The 13,168-nt window shown below is 32.9% G+C and overlaps 2 protein-coding genes across 5 annotated transcripts in view; one reads left to right on the forward strand and one right to left on the reverse strand.

The window, feature by feature from the left end:
* LOC101893694 (rab3 GTPase-activating protein catalytic subunit) overlaps positions 1-13,168 on the forward strand; it is an 80,872-nt gene that overhangs the window by 7,576 nt on the left and 60,128 nt on the right. The window lies entirely within an intron of this gene.
* The window catches only part of LOC101896747 (leucine-rich repeat and fibronectin type-III domain-containing protein 3), a 399,938-nt gene continuing 398,856 nt past the window's right edge, over positions 12,087-13,168 (reverse strand). For 2 of the 4 annotated variants that reach the window (XM_059123971.1, XM_059123970.1), the window contains one exon: positions 12,087-12,232. In XM_059123971.1, the coding sequence (XP_058979954.1) occupies positions 12,103-12,232 (130 nt within the window). In that variant the 3' untranslated portion in view covers positions 12,087-12,102. The remainder of the gene's footprint in view (positions 12,233-13,168) is intronic. The other 2 variants (XR_009342463.1, XR_009342464.1) reach the window with 1 other exon arrangement.

The raw sequence follows: 13,168 nt of genomic DNA on the forward strand, positions 1-13,168 counted from the left end.
TGCATTTTTAAACAATTATTAACTATATTCAATTCAACGAATGGTCCAAACACTACTAGCTCTTGTGAAGTTAAAACTAAACTTCGTTATTTTTATACCCTCCAACATGGTATGGAGGGTATATTAAGTTTGTCATTCCGTTTGTAACACCTCGAAATATACATTTTAGACCCCATAAAGTATATATATATATATATTCTTGTTCAGCATAAAATTCTATATCGATTTAGCGATGTCCATCCGTCTGTGGAAATCACTCTATCTTCCAAACGAACTGAAATATGTTGATAGAATTTTACTCAAATGTGTATTATGTCTGTAGGACTTTTGGTATTGAAAATGGGTGATGTAGGTTCACGTTTTGGTAAAGCATCCAAGTTTTGGTAAAGCCCCCTTTTTCGGTATTTTGATGATTTTAGCGACATTATTCACTGGAATTGTTTCAAATTTGGTATTTGAAGTTCGTAACAGATGTTACAGCCTATGACAGAAAATTGTCTGTGCAGGTCCACGTCCACATATAGCCCCCATATAAGGGTACCCCCCGATATTCGGTATTTTAATGATTTTAGCGACACTATTCACCGGAATTGTTTTAAATTTGGTATTTGAAGTTCGTAACGGATGCTACAGTCTACGACAGAAAATTGTCTGTGCAGGTCCACGTCCACGTATAGCCCCCATATAACGGTACCCCCGATAGTCGGTATTTTGATTATTTTAGCGACATTATTCACTGGAATTGTTTCAAATTTGGTATTTGAAGTTCGCAACGGATGTTACAGCCTAAGACTGAAAATTGTCTATGCAGGTCCACGTCTTCGTATACCCCCCATATAACGGTACCTCCCGATATTCAGTATTTTGATGATTTCAGCGACTTTATTCACCGGAATTGCTTCAAATTTTGTGTTTGAAGTTCGCAATGGATACTACAGCCTATGACAGACAATTGTCTGTGCAGGTCCACGTCCATATAACGGTACCACCCTGTATTCTGTTTTTGATTATTTTAGCTACATATTCACCGAATTTTTTTTATGCAAGTTTCATATTTGAATATTATAATTATTTATGACAAAAGTTGCCTATGCAGGTCCACGTCGTCGTATAGACCCTAATATAACGGCTAAATTCAGTATTTTTAAGATTTTAACAGATTTTTTCACGGATTTTATTTTTTTTTAATTTCTAAATTCGTTTCAAATCGTGGAGATCGGTCCGGCCGAATTTACACCTTTTTTACTTGTTTTTAAATATTATTTTCAAAAAACATTTATTAACACAGCTTCAGATTTTTTCCAGAGTATTACTAAAGCAATCGTCGTTGGATACCTAACGAAGGTTTTGGATACTCAAAATTATATATTTTTTTGGTTAGAGACAGTATTAAGGGCCAACAGCCAGCATCGAAAAGGTATTATAAAATGCAATTGAAAATAGTATATATTTTTTTATTATAGTATATGTGAAATTGTAACTATATTTATTTCCATATTTATATGTTTAATTAATTTTTAATTTAATTGCTCCCTCTTGCTATTTTACTACTTTAAAGACTATTTAATATTATTTTTTTTTTAATTTTTGTTATTTATGCTAAATTAAAATGTATCGTTTTGTGTTTAACACTTATTTTTTCTAAATGTTATTTCTTATCTAATGTTTTATTCCTACCATACATTATCTCAATTCTATAACTATTTTAGTTACTACATTGCCATATGTTACTAATAGATTAAAATTTATTTTTTTTTCAATTTTTTAATTATTTATATTTATGTATTATATAAATCTCTATATTTATTTATCTAAATCTAATGTTTGCATTTAATATCAATGACACTCATAAAATGTAGATTTGTTAATTGGAATTCTTTTCATATTTATTTTGTCTGTAGAGATTTTATTTTATTTCATTGTTGTTGTTATTTTTTTGTTTTGGTTAATTCCAGTCTCTGTTGTTGATGTTTTTTTGCCACTTTGTTTGTGTCATGATATTAAATATTGTTAACTGTCAACTGTGTTTGATATTATCTTATCAATTGTTTTGTGTATAAGTATAGTTTGTTTTTTTTTATTTTGTAATGTATATTTTTTTTATAGTTTATTTTTTATATATATAAATTATACAAGTGTCTGTATATATACTTCAGATTTACATGTGTACAAAGTTTTTAGTATTTTTTTTTAAATGATCATTTTCCATTGTTTAATAATCAGCAAATTAATTGGAAATTTGTGGGTGCGTGTAAAAATGAGTTGTAAAGTTAAAAATTAAGACCGGGGACTAGATTCTTGTTCTATGAAAAATATGAAATGAAACATATTTTCTTTATACGATTTTCCATTCCACATTTTTTTCTCTATAAACATTTTCATTTTTAATTTTCATAGAACAAGAACTGAGACCAAGGGCCTCAATTCTCGTTGCTTAAAAAATGTGAAATGAAAACTTTTATAAAGGAAAGAAAAATCAAATGAAGATGTCACAATGGACATATTTTTCATTTCATATTTTCACGGAAGAAAAATCCAGCCCCAGGCCTTATATATGGGGTGAGATGAAAAAACTGCAACTAACTTCAGACTGCTGTCATTTCCAAGACACTGGTCCGACAGCTGTTAAAATTATTCCAGTGACAAAGTGAGATGAAAAAACTGCATCTCTAAGCCACTCGTCCGACAGCTTTTAAAATTATTCCAGTGAAAGCTCATTATATTGTTTACAAGCGTACAAAAGCATTTTGGTGAGAATTTTCCAGAAAAAAGTTATTCGTGATGGAATTCAAGCGTGATGGTGTGATTTCCTTATATTTGGCTGGAAAACCGCAAGTGGCTATCATTAGAACACTCCAGCATTTAAATGTGAATAAATCTTTTGTGTCTCGTACCATTGCTCGTTACCGTGATACTGGTAGCGTAGCCCGATGTCAAGGAAGTGAACGGAAGAAAACAGCAACATCACCAGAAATGTTTGGAAAACGGAAGAAACGACTTGATCGAAACCAGCGTTGGAAAGACCGAAAAATCACTCGTGGGCTGAACATATCGCAATATTTCATTCGGCAAATATTAAAAAATGAGCTCGAGGTAAAGCCATTGAAATTCCAAAAAGTACAAGAACTTACACCGCAACAGAAAGAAAATAGACTCAAAAGAGCTAAATAAAGAGTTGCTTCGCTTGGCCGAAAGTGGTGAACTACCGAATTTGGTTTTAACCGATGAGAAAACATTCGTTGTCCAGCAGTTTGTAAACAAACAAACTGATCGTGTTTACTTGCCAAAGAGGTCAGCTGAAAATGTGCACCTTCGGTTGGCCATAAAAACTCAAGCGCCGGCCATGGTTATGGTGTAGGCCACCATAACAGCCGATGGTCGCTCTCCGCTCGTATTAATCGACCGTGGCATCAGAATAAACGCCGAATATTATTGCGAAAATATTCTGGAGGGTGTATTAAAGCCTTGGGCACGCAAACATTTTGGCCGCAGACCTAGGTCCAACAGGACCTAGCACCATCGCAATCAGCACACAGCACAGCAAATGAAGTTGCTCGCTTTATTTCCAACACACAATGGTCACCAAAATCTCTGGATACCAATCCGTTGGACCAATGTGTCTGGAGTATTTTGGAGAGCAAGGTTGGTACTAAAAAATACCAAAGTGTCGATCAACTCAAGCAAGCGCTTCGCCGGAAATGGGCCAAAATACCGCAGAGCAACATTTGGGCAGCGTATGACGGCTTCATTGGCTGTTTGGCATAATTTGTGCCAAAGGTGACCAATTCGAACAAATCTAAACTTATTCTAAAATTTGATGCTATTTCCGATATTTTTTGCTTTCATTCCATAAAATTAAAAAAAATGTAAAAATTATGGCGTTTGACTTTGTTGCAGATCTTTTTTATCTCACCCTGAATGTATTATACCCTTCGATTTTTTTGGTTTTTAAATAATTTGAATTTTATTTGATTTTTGGTTTAAAATTTGTTAGCTGTGATAACAGGAGCCACGCTCAACAAAAGCCTATCTACACCAATGACTATTTACAATGAAACCTCTTGTTTTTCTTTTTTTTGTACAGCAAAACTTAACACGTGATGTTTTGTAAAACTTAAAACTTTTTGGAAGCATTTCAAACCATAGACTTAAGATTATGTAGTTTTTAATTTTTATATTATTAGTTTTTTTTTTTTTTACGTTTTAATCTTAATTTTTTAAAGAATTTTAATTTTTCTCTTTGACCTGGAGAAGTCAAGTTCTTCTCTACAACTATGTTTTTATAGACTCCACATTTAAATGTAGAGTATTTCAATTTTGTTCTTCCATTTCTAACTCCTCGAAAAATTCTTGGGAGACTCCATCAAGCATATATAATTTAGATTATCAGAATCATGTTGTTCGATTCAACAAGCTTCAACTGCCAGTCTGTTGAAATCTTTTGCAAAAAGTTCTAAAATTTGGCCTGTCAACTATGATATCTAGGATCATTGGTATTAGGGTAAAATTACTTGTAATTAGCAGTTGCAAATAAATTTTTATTAAATATATTAGTTTCTTCGCAAAGAAATATGCGAAATACATGTTCACTAAGTGGTAGACTCTTCCTGTAACAATAAATTTGGAATCAAAGTATTTCAAAGTATTTAAAATTGAATTTTTATCAAATTAGTTGGAATTTAGCATTTCAGGTTCTAGGCAATTTACTTATTGTTATAACCCGCAATATAATGGTACCTCCTCATTTTTGGTGTTCCGAAGTTCTCGACCCCAACCAAATTCGGATTTGCAGTGAGTAGTTTAACTCCTCGTCAAAATTATTCCATGTAGATTTTCCTCCTGATTTTCGAGTTCTCATTTAGTAAATGGACTACCAGCAAAAAATATTCTACGTAAGTCCTTTTTTTGGTATGACTCCCTATAGATTTTCGGATTGTCCCAAAATAGGTCTACTTTTTGGTGTAGCCCCCATATTTCTTGATTTTTGATATTTTAAAGGTTTTGTTTTCATTTTCTAATCAAATGAGCTTTTGTTATTTGATAATGCAGATCCACGTTGAACACTTTAACTCCTCGAAAAAATATTCAATGCAGTTCCACTTTTTTTTTGGTATAGTTCCCATACAAGAGTACCTCGTAATTTTCAGTATTCTGAAGATATCGCCCCCAATTTCCAACAAAACAAGTTGTAATTTCATATTTCGCATTCTCTATGAGTAGTTTAACCAACGGCAAATACCATTCAACGTAGGCACAATTATTGGTATAGCCTCCCCTCCATAGACGGTCCTTTTTGCTTTTCTATATTTTGAAGATTTTGATCCAAATTTCTAAACAAATCAACTATAATTTGACATTTCGGCTTCTCATTTAGTAGATCTACTCCTCGCAAAAAAATCGAACTTGGTCCCCTTTTACTATAGTCAGATATTTGATGGTATCACCTGATTTTCAGTATTTATAAAGTTCCGACTATAATTTCCAACGAAATCAACAGTAATTTCACATTTCAAAATATCAATGAGTAGTTGAACTCCTCGAAAAAAATACAAGTATAAAAGTAAGTTCGGTTGGGCCGAACTTTGAATACCCACCAACGTTTGGAAATTTTCACAAAAATAAAATCCCTTAAAAATTCTGTTAAAATCTTAAAAATTCCGAATATAGCTGTTATATTGGGGTCTATACGAAGACGTGGAACAGCATAGGGAACTTTTGCCATAAGACGTTACAATATTCAAATACGAAACATAAAAAAAGTCTGGTAAATATTGTAGGTACCGTTATATCGGGGCTATACGAAGAACTGGACCTCATGAACAATTTTCTATCACAGGCTGTAGTACCTATAAGGAACTTCAAACAATTTTGGTGAATATTGTACCTAAAATCATCAAAATGCCGAATATAGGGAGATACTGATCTATTCGAACACCTGGATCTGCATAGACAATTTTCTGTCATGGACTGTAGTTCCCATTACGAACGCTAAATGCGAAAATTTAAACAACAAAGTGAAAAATGTAGCTAAAATCATTAACATTTTGGGAGGTACAGTTACATGGGGGCTATACGAATATGTGGTGCGAATGAATTTTGCCGTAACGTATACGTTGCAGGGGGAATAAATAATATTATAAGTACATTTTTTTGGGCTTTGCGTAAGCCTAGGTCATTGTTTTTGAAGTAATCGGGCTTGCATACGCAATTCTTTTATTACAAACTTTAAATGCAAAATTTGAAACAATTCTGATAAAAATGTCGTTCAAATTATGAAAATACGGTATCGTGGACAATATATAGACAATTCTCTTCCGGGGGGTAAAGTACCCAAAAGGAACTCCTTGTGTGGATTTTGAAACAATTCCATTGAAAAATGTGGCAAAAATTATTAAAATACCGAATATCGGGGGTACCGTTATAGGGGGATATACAATATCGTGGACCTATATAGACAATACTCTTCTTAGGGGTAAAGCACTCAGAAGGAATACCTGGTGTGGAAAATTCCGAATAACGGGGTTACCGTTATATGGGGGTTATACAATATCGAGGTCCGATATAGCCCATTTTCGAACCTGACCTTCCTGCAGACAACAGACTGATCTGTGCATAATTTGACAAAATTTACTCATATAGGACCACGTTCTCGTAAAGCCCCTATAAACGGGTTTCCGATGAGCAGTATTTTCGACGGATTTTTTTTTGGAAATTTTTAAAGATCATTTAAAAAGGTGAAGGGTATTAAAAGCTCGGCGCGACCGAAAGTCTCTCCTTTTTCACTTGTTTCTTCTTTAGTCGTGTAATTTAAGGTTTAATTTCAATCCGCTTTGTTGGACGACACAATTATCTCCAAAAAAACGAAGATAATCAAAATCTATTACTTTTTTTCTTTAATATACCAAAAAGCTCTTAATTGAGTGTCTACAATTTGGATTAAATCACAAAGTTACTTAGCAACTGATATAAGTTTCAATTAGGCTGATTTTTACCCCCACCCTCCCCACTCAGACTATATGCACAGACAGCGAAGCAGAAGAACTATTAAAACTTTGTTTACAAATAAAAATGTAGTGTGGTCGTTTGTTTTTGGGAGAGACAAACTTATTTTTGCTCTTTGCCGTTTTTTGTTTTTGTTTTGCTTCGTTTGCTAGCGGCAGTGTTCTATAGAAATTAATGTGGTGCAATTTAGAAAACAATTTACGAATGGACACTTACAATGGACATCAACAACATTGGCCACAACGGCCACATTATACATCAAAGGCGAGAAAAAATACTCAATGGTGGTTGAGGGAAAGAGAGAGAGAGAGAGAAGAGAAAAATGTGAGTTTGGGAATGTTTTTGGTAATTTCTCTTTTATTTTGTGATGTGGCAAAGAGAAGAAGTTGTAATAAATTTATTTGAATTCTTTCTTTAAAAAAAAAAAATAAAAAAATGTGATGAGATTAAGAATGATAACTGAAGTTGTAATAAATATATATCAACTTTTTTAAGAAAAAAAAAATGAATATTAATTGAAATGCCTTATAAATAGTCCACTACAAAAAAAAAAAACCTATATAATAATGCCTGCCTGGGATCTGCCCCTAGTCCCACATTAGCGATGTAAGCCCAAAATGCAATTTAAAAAAATTATCGCCTAGCCACAAACTTACAAACAATTTATTTCTTTTTTCGCCATTATCATCTTCAACCATTTTTTTCCTTTCCCCATTTTATAATTACATTCCAAATGTTTGCATGGGAATTGCAACATTCTCACAATGCAACGCATAATTGTTGAATAAATCGCAAAAACTCATTTTGTTGAAACTATTCAAGAGTTAAACGAAGATAAATTTTGAAAATTAAGCAAAAGAAATGTGTGGAATGAAAACTTTTAAATAATTGTTAAAAGTTGTGGCAAAAAAAAAACTCTTGCACTCAAATAATAAATGGGCAATGTCAAAAAGTTACGAAAAATAATGAGAAAAGTACTATGCGTGAAATAGAGGAGATAGATATTTGGTGGTTATGTGGTACGTATGAATGTTGCCGTAACGTATACGTTGCAGGGAACTTACGTAACGTTTAATAGCTCCAAAAATTCATTTTTAGAATAGAGAGAGAATTATTATGCATATCTTAGGCTTGACGTGACCCATAATTCTTGAAGTAATCGTAATAATTGACATACAATCGTAACTTTTATCCACATTGTTTTTGTAGTGTGTTTCCGATATATATATACGTCACAAATTTTAATTATCGTAGCCGAAACCCATATTCTTCCCTATTGTTTATACATTCAGTATTTTGGCTAAAGAGGATCTTTAACATTTGATGCTTCTAAATTGTGTCACATCGGATTTACGAAATTTGTTTCCTCCGTCCGTTCATTTGTCCGTCTAGATTGCGATTTGGTTCGAACTTGGTACGTTGTAATACTTTTTATCAAACCCAGAATTGTGGAGATGGGAGTTATCGGTAACTCTCCCAAAAAAGCTAAAAATGTTGCAAACATAATAAATTTTTAAATAGTTCAAATTCGGCACTCCGTAATATTTATATAAGATTTAGGTATAGGGCGAAAATGGAGAATATTGGCACACACCTTCTTGTACCGCCCCACACAAAAGGTCACATATGTACATATGTTACCTTCGTTCGCCCCTTGCCAAATTTTAAAATTTAAACTGAACTTTTTCGCATTTAATACTTTTGGTAGCTTTTTAACACCAATTTCCAAATTTTGGCTTCCTTAGTAGAATATTTTTTACGAATTTTTAGAAAACTTCACTATTTTATGCCTTATACCAAAATAGATCTGCATGCGAAACTTCAAGGACTTTTAGTACGAATTTACATAAAACTTGAATTTCTCTATCCTTTACATCAGAAGAGGTAATCCTGCCAAATTTTACAATTATTTTAGTACATTTGGTACCTTTTTATATTCTCAGTCATATCATTTGATAAGGTCAAAATGTGCCTTATCGAAATAGTGGTTGTAGACCCTAGGTCTCTTTGGACCAAATCCGTTTCAGGACATTTGGAGTCGATCTAGCGATGTCCATCCGTCCATCTGCCTGTCTGTCTGGCTGGTGAGCACGACAACTCTCGAAGGGAGTATCCGATTTGATCCAAATTTGGTATATCGTAATATTATTGGCAAACTTAGATCGAGTTCGGAGATGGGCAATATCGGTCCACTACTTCTAGTACCTCCCCTACAAAAGATCGCAATCGTCAAAATAAATATTTTAGTGCACAGACAAAGAAAGGATAATCCGATTTGGCTCCAACTTTGCAAATCCTAATATTTGCATCACAGCTAGTTCCGGTGCGAAAATGGACAATATCGGTCGCCTCCATTAAGTACCTCCCCCACAAAGGGTCAACATTTTGAATATTTATAAATCTTATAAAATGTAATGTAAGAATCCTATTGTTATTAACCTACGGTCTGGTGTGAAGGTAGAATATATCGACCCACTTTTTCTGGTACCTACCCCGCAAAAAGTCAAAATTTTGAATATCCATGAAACTCATAAAACATGAAATTAACATCCGATTTCATTCAGATTTGGCACACCAATATTACTATCAACACAAGATCTGTTGTAAAGATCTAAAGGTCGAAATTTACACAAAAATATTAACCAACCCTTAGTTCAAATTTACGAATTTTAGGTCTGTCAGTACGATATTTAGTATTTTTTAGTACTAAGTAGAATTTAAGATCCTAGGAACTTTTAGTAAATTTTTTCCATTTAGTACCACATTTCAGAATTTTACCTCTACTAGCAGAAAAATATTTGAATATTCTTAAAATTTAATTTTAGATTTTTTTTTTAATTTTTTAAGTCGGATGTACAATATATGGTGCGTTTTAGTAACTTTAAAACTTTTTAAACTTTTAGCAGGTAATTTAAGCTCCAAAAACAGTTTTTAAAACTTGGGTACGAATTTCTAGAAGTGGTCCTAAATCTTCGCACATTTGCATATTTTTAGTACCGATTATGGGGTTGAATTTTCACACAAACAGGTGTACCCAACCTTAATTCTGAATTTAAGAATTCTAGCTCTATTAGTGCAATGTTTAGTACTTTTAGTAGAAGCAGAATTTTAGATCCTAATAAATTTAAGTAAATTTCTGTGCATTTATTTGAATATTCCTGCTACAAGAGTACACCATTTTAGCTGCATAATACTGTTAACCAAAAGGAGGCACTTTGGTACGAATTCGAAAAAAAATCAAATAGGAAAAATTCAAGTTTCTTACATTTGCCATTTAAAAATATCCCCATTGATTCATCGTTTCAAAATTTAATATTGAGAAGCCAGAAAAAAAAAACAAATAAATAAAACAAACAAAATTATTGTATATAATAAATGAAAATATATGCTTAATTTATTATATTTTTAAAAATAATTATTAAATTTTATACACAGATACTAAATGAACAAAAAATTAGGAGTATATAAAGATTAATAAAAATTAAGAAATTAGTCGAAATTTAAGAACCTGATGTGGTATTTTGAATTAAAGGAAAAATTATTTTGTACAAATCAAAAAATTAAAAAAAAGAAATACAAATTGCACCGTTATATTTTAACTTACAATTATAATATATAAAAAGCTATTGAAAAAAGATGGTTAGATTTGAGCCGTAGTTAGTTTAAAATACAATTTTTTTAAAAACATTAATTTTTAATTTCAATTTTTTTTAGTTACAAAAGGGAGAAATTTGTCCAAATAATTTCAAACAGCCACATATATTTTTTTGTAGTTCATTTGATAATGAAGAAGGTGGCTGTTGGAAATCATTTGAAGTTTTTAAAGAAAATTAAAAAAATAATACAATTTAAGAAAAAAAAAAAAAATTTCAAAAAAAATATAAAAAATAATTTCGTTGTAAGTTTTATGACAATTAAAAAAAATTTAAATTAAAAAAAATTTTTTTTTTTGAATTTTTTTCTTTACCAAAACTAGTCTGTGCTATAATTTCCATCATCTGTGTTTAGCTGTAAAGATGCCATGGAAGTTGTTGTTGTTGTCGATGATGAGGATGATGGATTCGAACTACCTAAAGACATAGTTGTAGAGGAGGACGAAGCGAAGGACTTCTCCTTGAAAGTTTGACTATTACTAAGTTTGTTATTGCTATCGTTATTGTTGTTATTGCTAAAATTATTATTTGCATTTTTTGTTGTTTTTTTATAATTAATATTAGACTTAATCGTTGATTCGTTCAATTGTTGTTGTTGTGATTTTTGTTCTTTAAATTGTTGCTGATGTTGTTGATAAATTAGTTGTTGAGCTGTTGACACGGGCAGCTGATATGTAACACCCCTCTCACCGGGCAACGACAATGGCGTTGGTGGTGCTGGTGTTGTTGTTGTCACCGTGAATATTGGCGTTGGATGTTTGAAACCACGTGGTGACATGGCCGGATTTGTGGCGGAACTTGTTGAAGTGTCGTTGCCGGTGGTTTGGTTAATGATAATCGAACACAAGGATGCCAAAGGTGGTGTTGCAACATCAGCTACTGCCGTTGTTGTTGCTGCTACTGCTGCTGTTGTTGCTGTGGATTTGGACTTCCGCTTAACTGGATGATGGACAATTTCCTGACGTTCGTACTCATTGAAATAGTTTTCAACAACAATACCATTCGTTTCATACTCCTCGGGTATGGTGGAGGGCGTTGCCTGTTTTTGTTGAACATTTTGTGGTCTTGGCACTACATCGGGCGGTGAGGTACAACGGGGATAGGTTGATGCTGTTGTTGTAGTTGACGTCGTTGTTGTTGTTGTTGTGGATATTGTTGGGGAATTTTGTCGCAAACGTTCATGTTGATGATATGGCTGTTGTTGTCGTTGTTGTTGGTGATAATAATAATGGTAGTGTTGTTGTTGTTGCATATTCAAATCATACACCTGATCGCCACGATTTGCAGCAGCACCACCAGCACCTGAACATTTGATCAAACGTCTTTGCTGTTGTTGTTGTTGCTGTCTCTGCTGCCGCTGCAAATGACGATTAGGCGTAACGTACTGTCAGAAAAGCTCATCTAAATTTAATACAACATCGAAATATCAGGAAAGCATAACCCGCCCTCATAATGGCACCAGACCATTGCGTGTCGTTGGATTTCTAGCCATATAGATGTCCATATCGTGATCGGTCCAATTATCCGATGTGTCGCAATAATTGTTGAGGGTGTGGGTTGAGCCGGCGGTGGAGTATCTGTGGAAAAGGCAAATCGACATTAATTGCAAATCCAAAGAAAATATTTTTTTGATTTTTTTTTTAGTATTTTTTTTTTGGAAAAAATTAAGAAATTAGTAGTATTTAGAAAAAAAGACAAAAAATTTTTAAAAAAATAAAAGTAAGGGGTTAGGGGTAATTAAAGAAATTTGAAGAAAAAATAGAAATTGTAAAAACTGAAACTATTCAATTTTTGAAAAAAAAATCCAGGATTGCTTGTGAAAACCCCAGAAAAATACAGTCGCTCTCTGATAGTCCTTAAAAATTATTTTCCTAAAAAATGCACAATCAGCCATTGAACTATTATTTTTTTTATCAAATCCACGACTAAAATTAAAAATAAGTTAAAAATTATCAATCGGTTTTGCCGAAAGATGCATACCCTCAGCCATGTACGTTTATCTATAAAAGAGTAGTGAAATATCTGATTGACAGAGAATCAACGCCCAGACGGAACAGCTGGTTCAGTCTTGTACGAGGTTCAGTCTTGGTGCATAGGCTTGGTTTTTGGAAATTCGTACTAAAAGGGTATGAGCTAGAATTCGGAAATTTGAAATGAGAGTCACTATTAGATTGCAGGATTGATAAACACTAAAATGGTGCCATTTGGTACTATGTACACGAATAAAGCTAAGAACTTGAAAATTGATATGAGAACCAAGGTTGGAAACTAAGTTTGATAAATAAAAAGGTGGTTTTGAGAATGTGTACGATACTGTACCAAATGGTACTAATTTTGGAACAGTTTGGTTTAGGGCGAACGGATGAAACTGGAATTTTGAAATTTTGTATTTGGGTCCCTGTTGGTAGTAGATCAGTGATAAAGAGGTGACTTTGGAAACGTGTACTACAAGTGCACAAGTACTGAATGGTACTAAATTTAGTATTAGGTGAAGAGATACGGCTGAAATCTTA

The sequence above is a fragment of the Musca domestica genome, unplaced genomic scaffold (genome assembly GCF_030504385.1).
Source record: "Musca domestica strain aabys unplaced genomic scaffold, Musca_domestica.polishedcontigs.V.1.1 26, whole genome shotgun sequence".
NCBI classification, from domain to species: Eukaryota; Metazoa; Arthropoda; class Insecta; order Diptera; family Muscidae; genus Musca; species Musca domestica.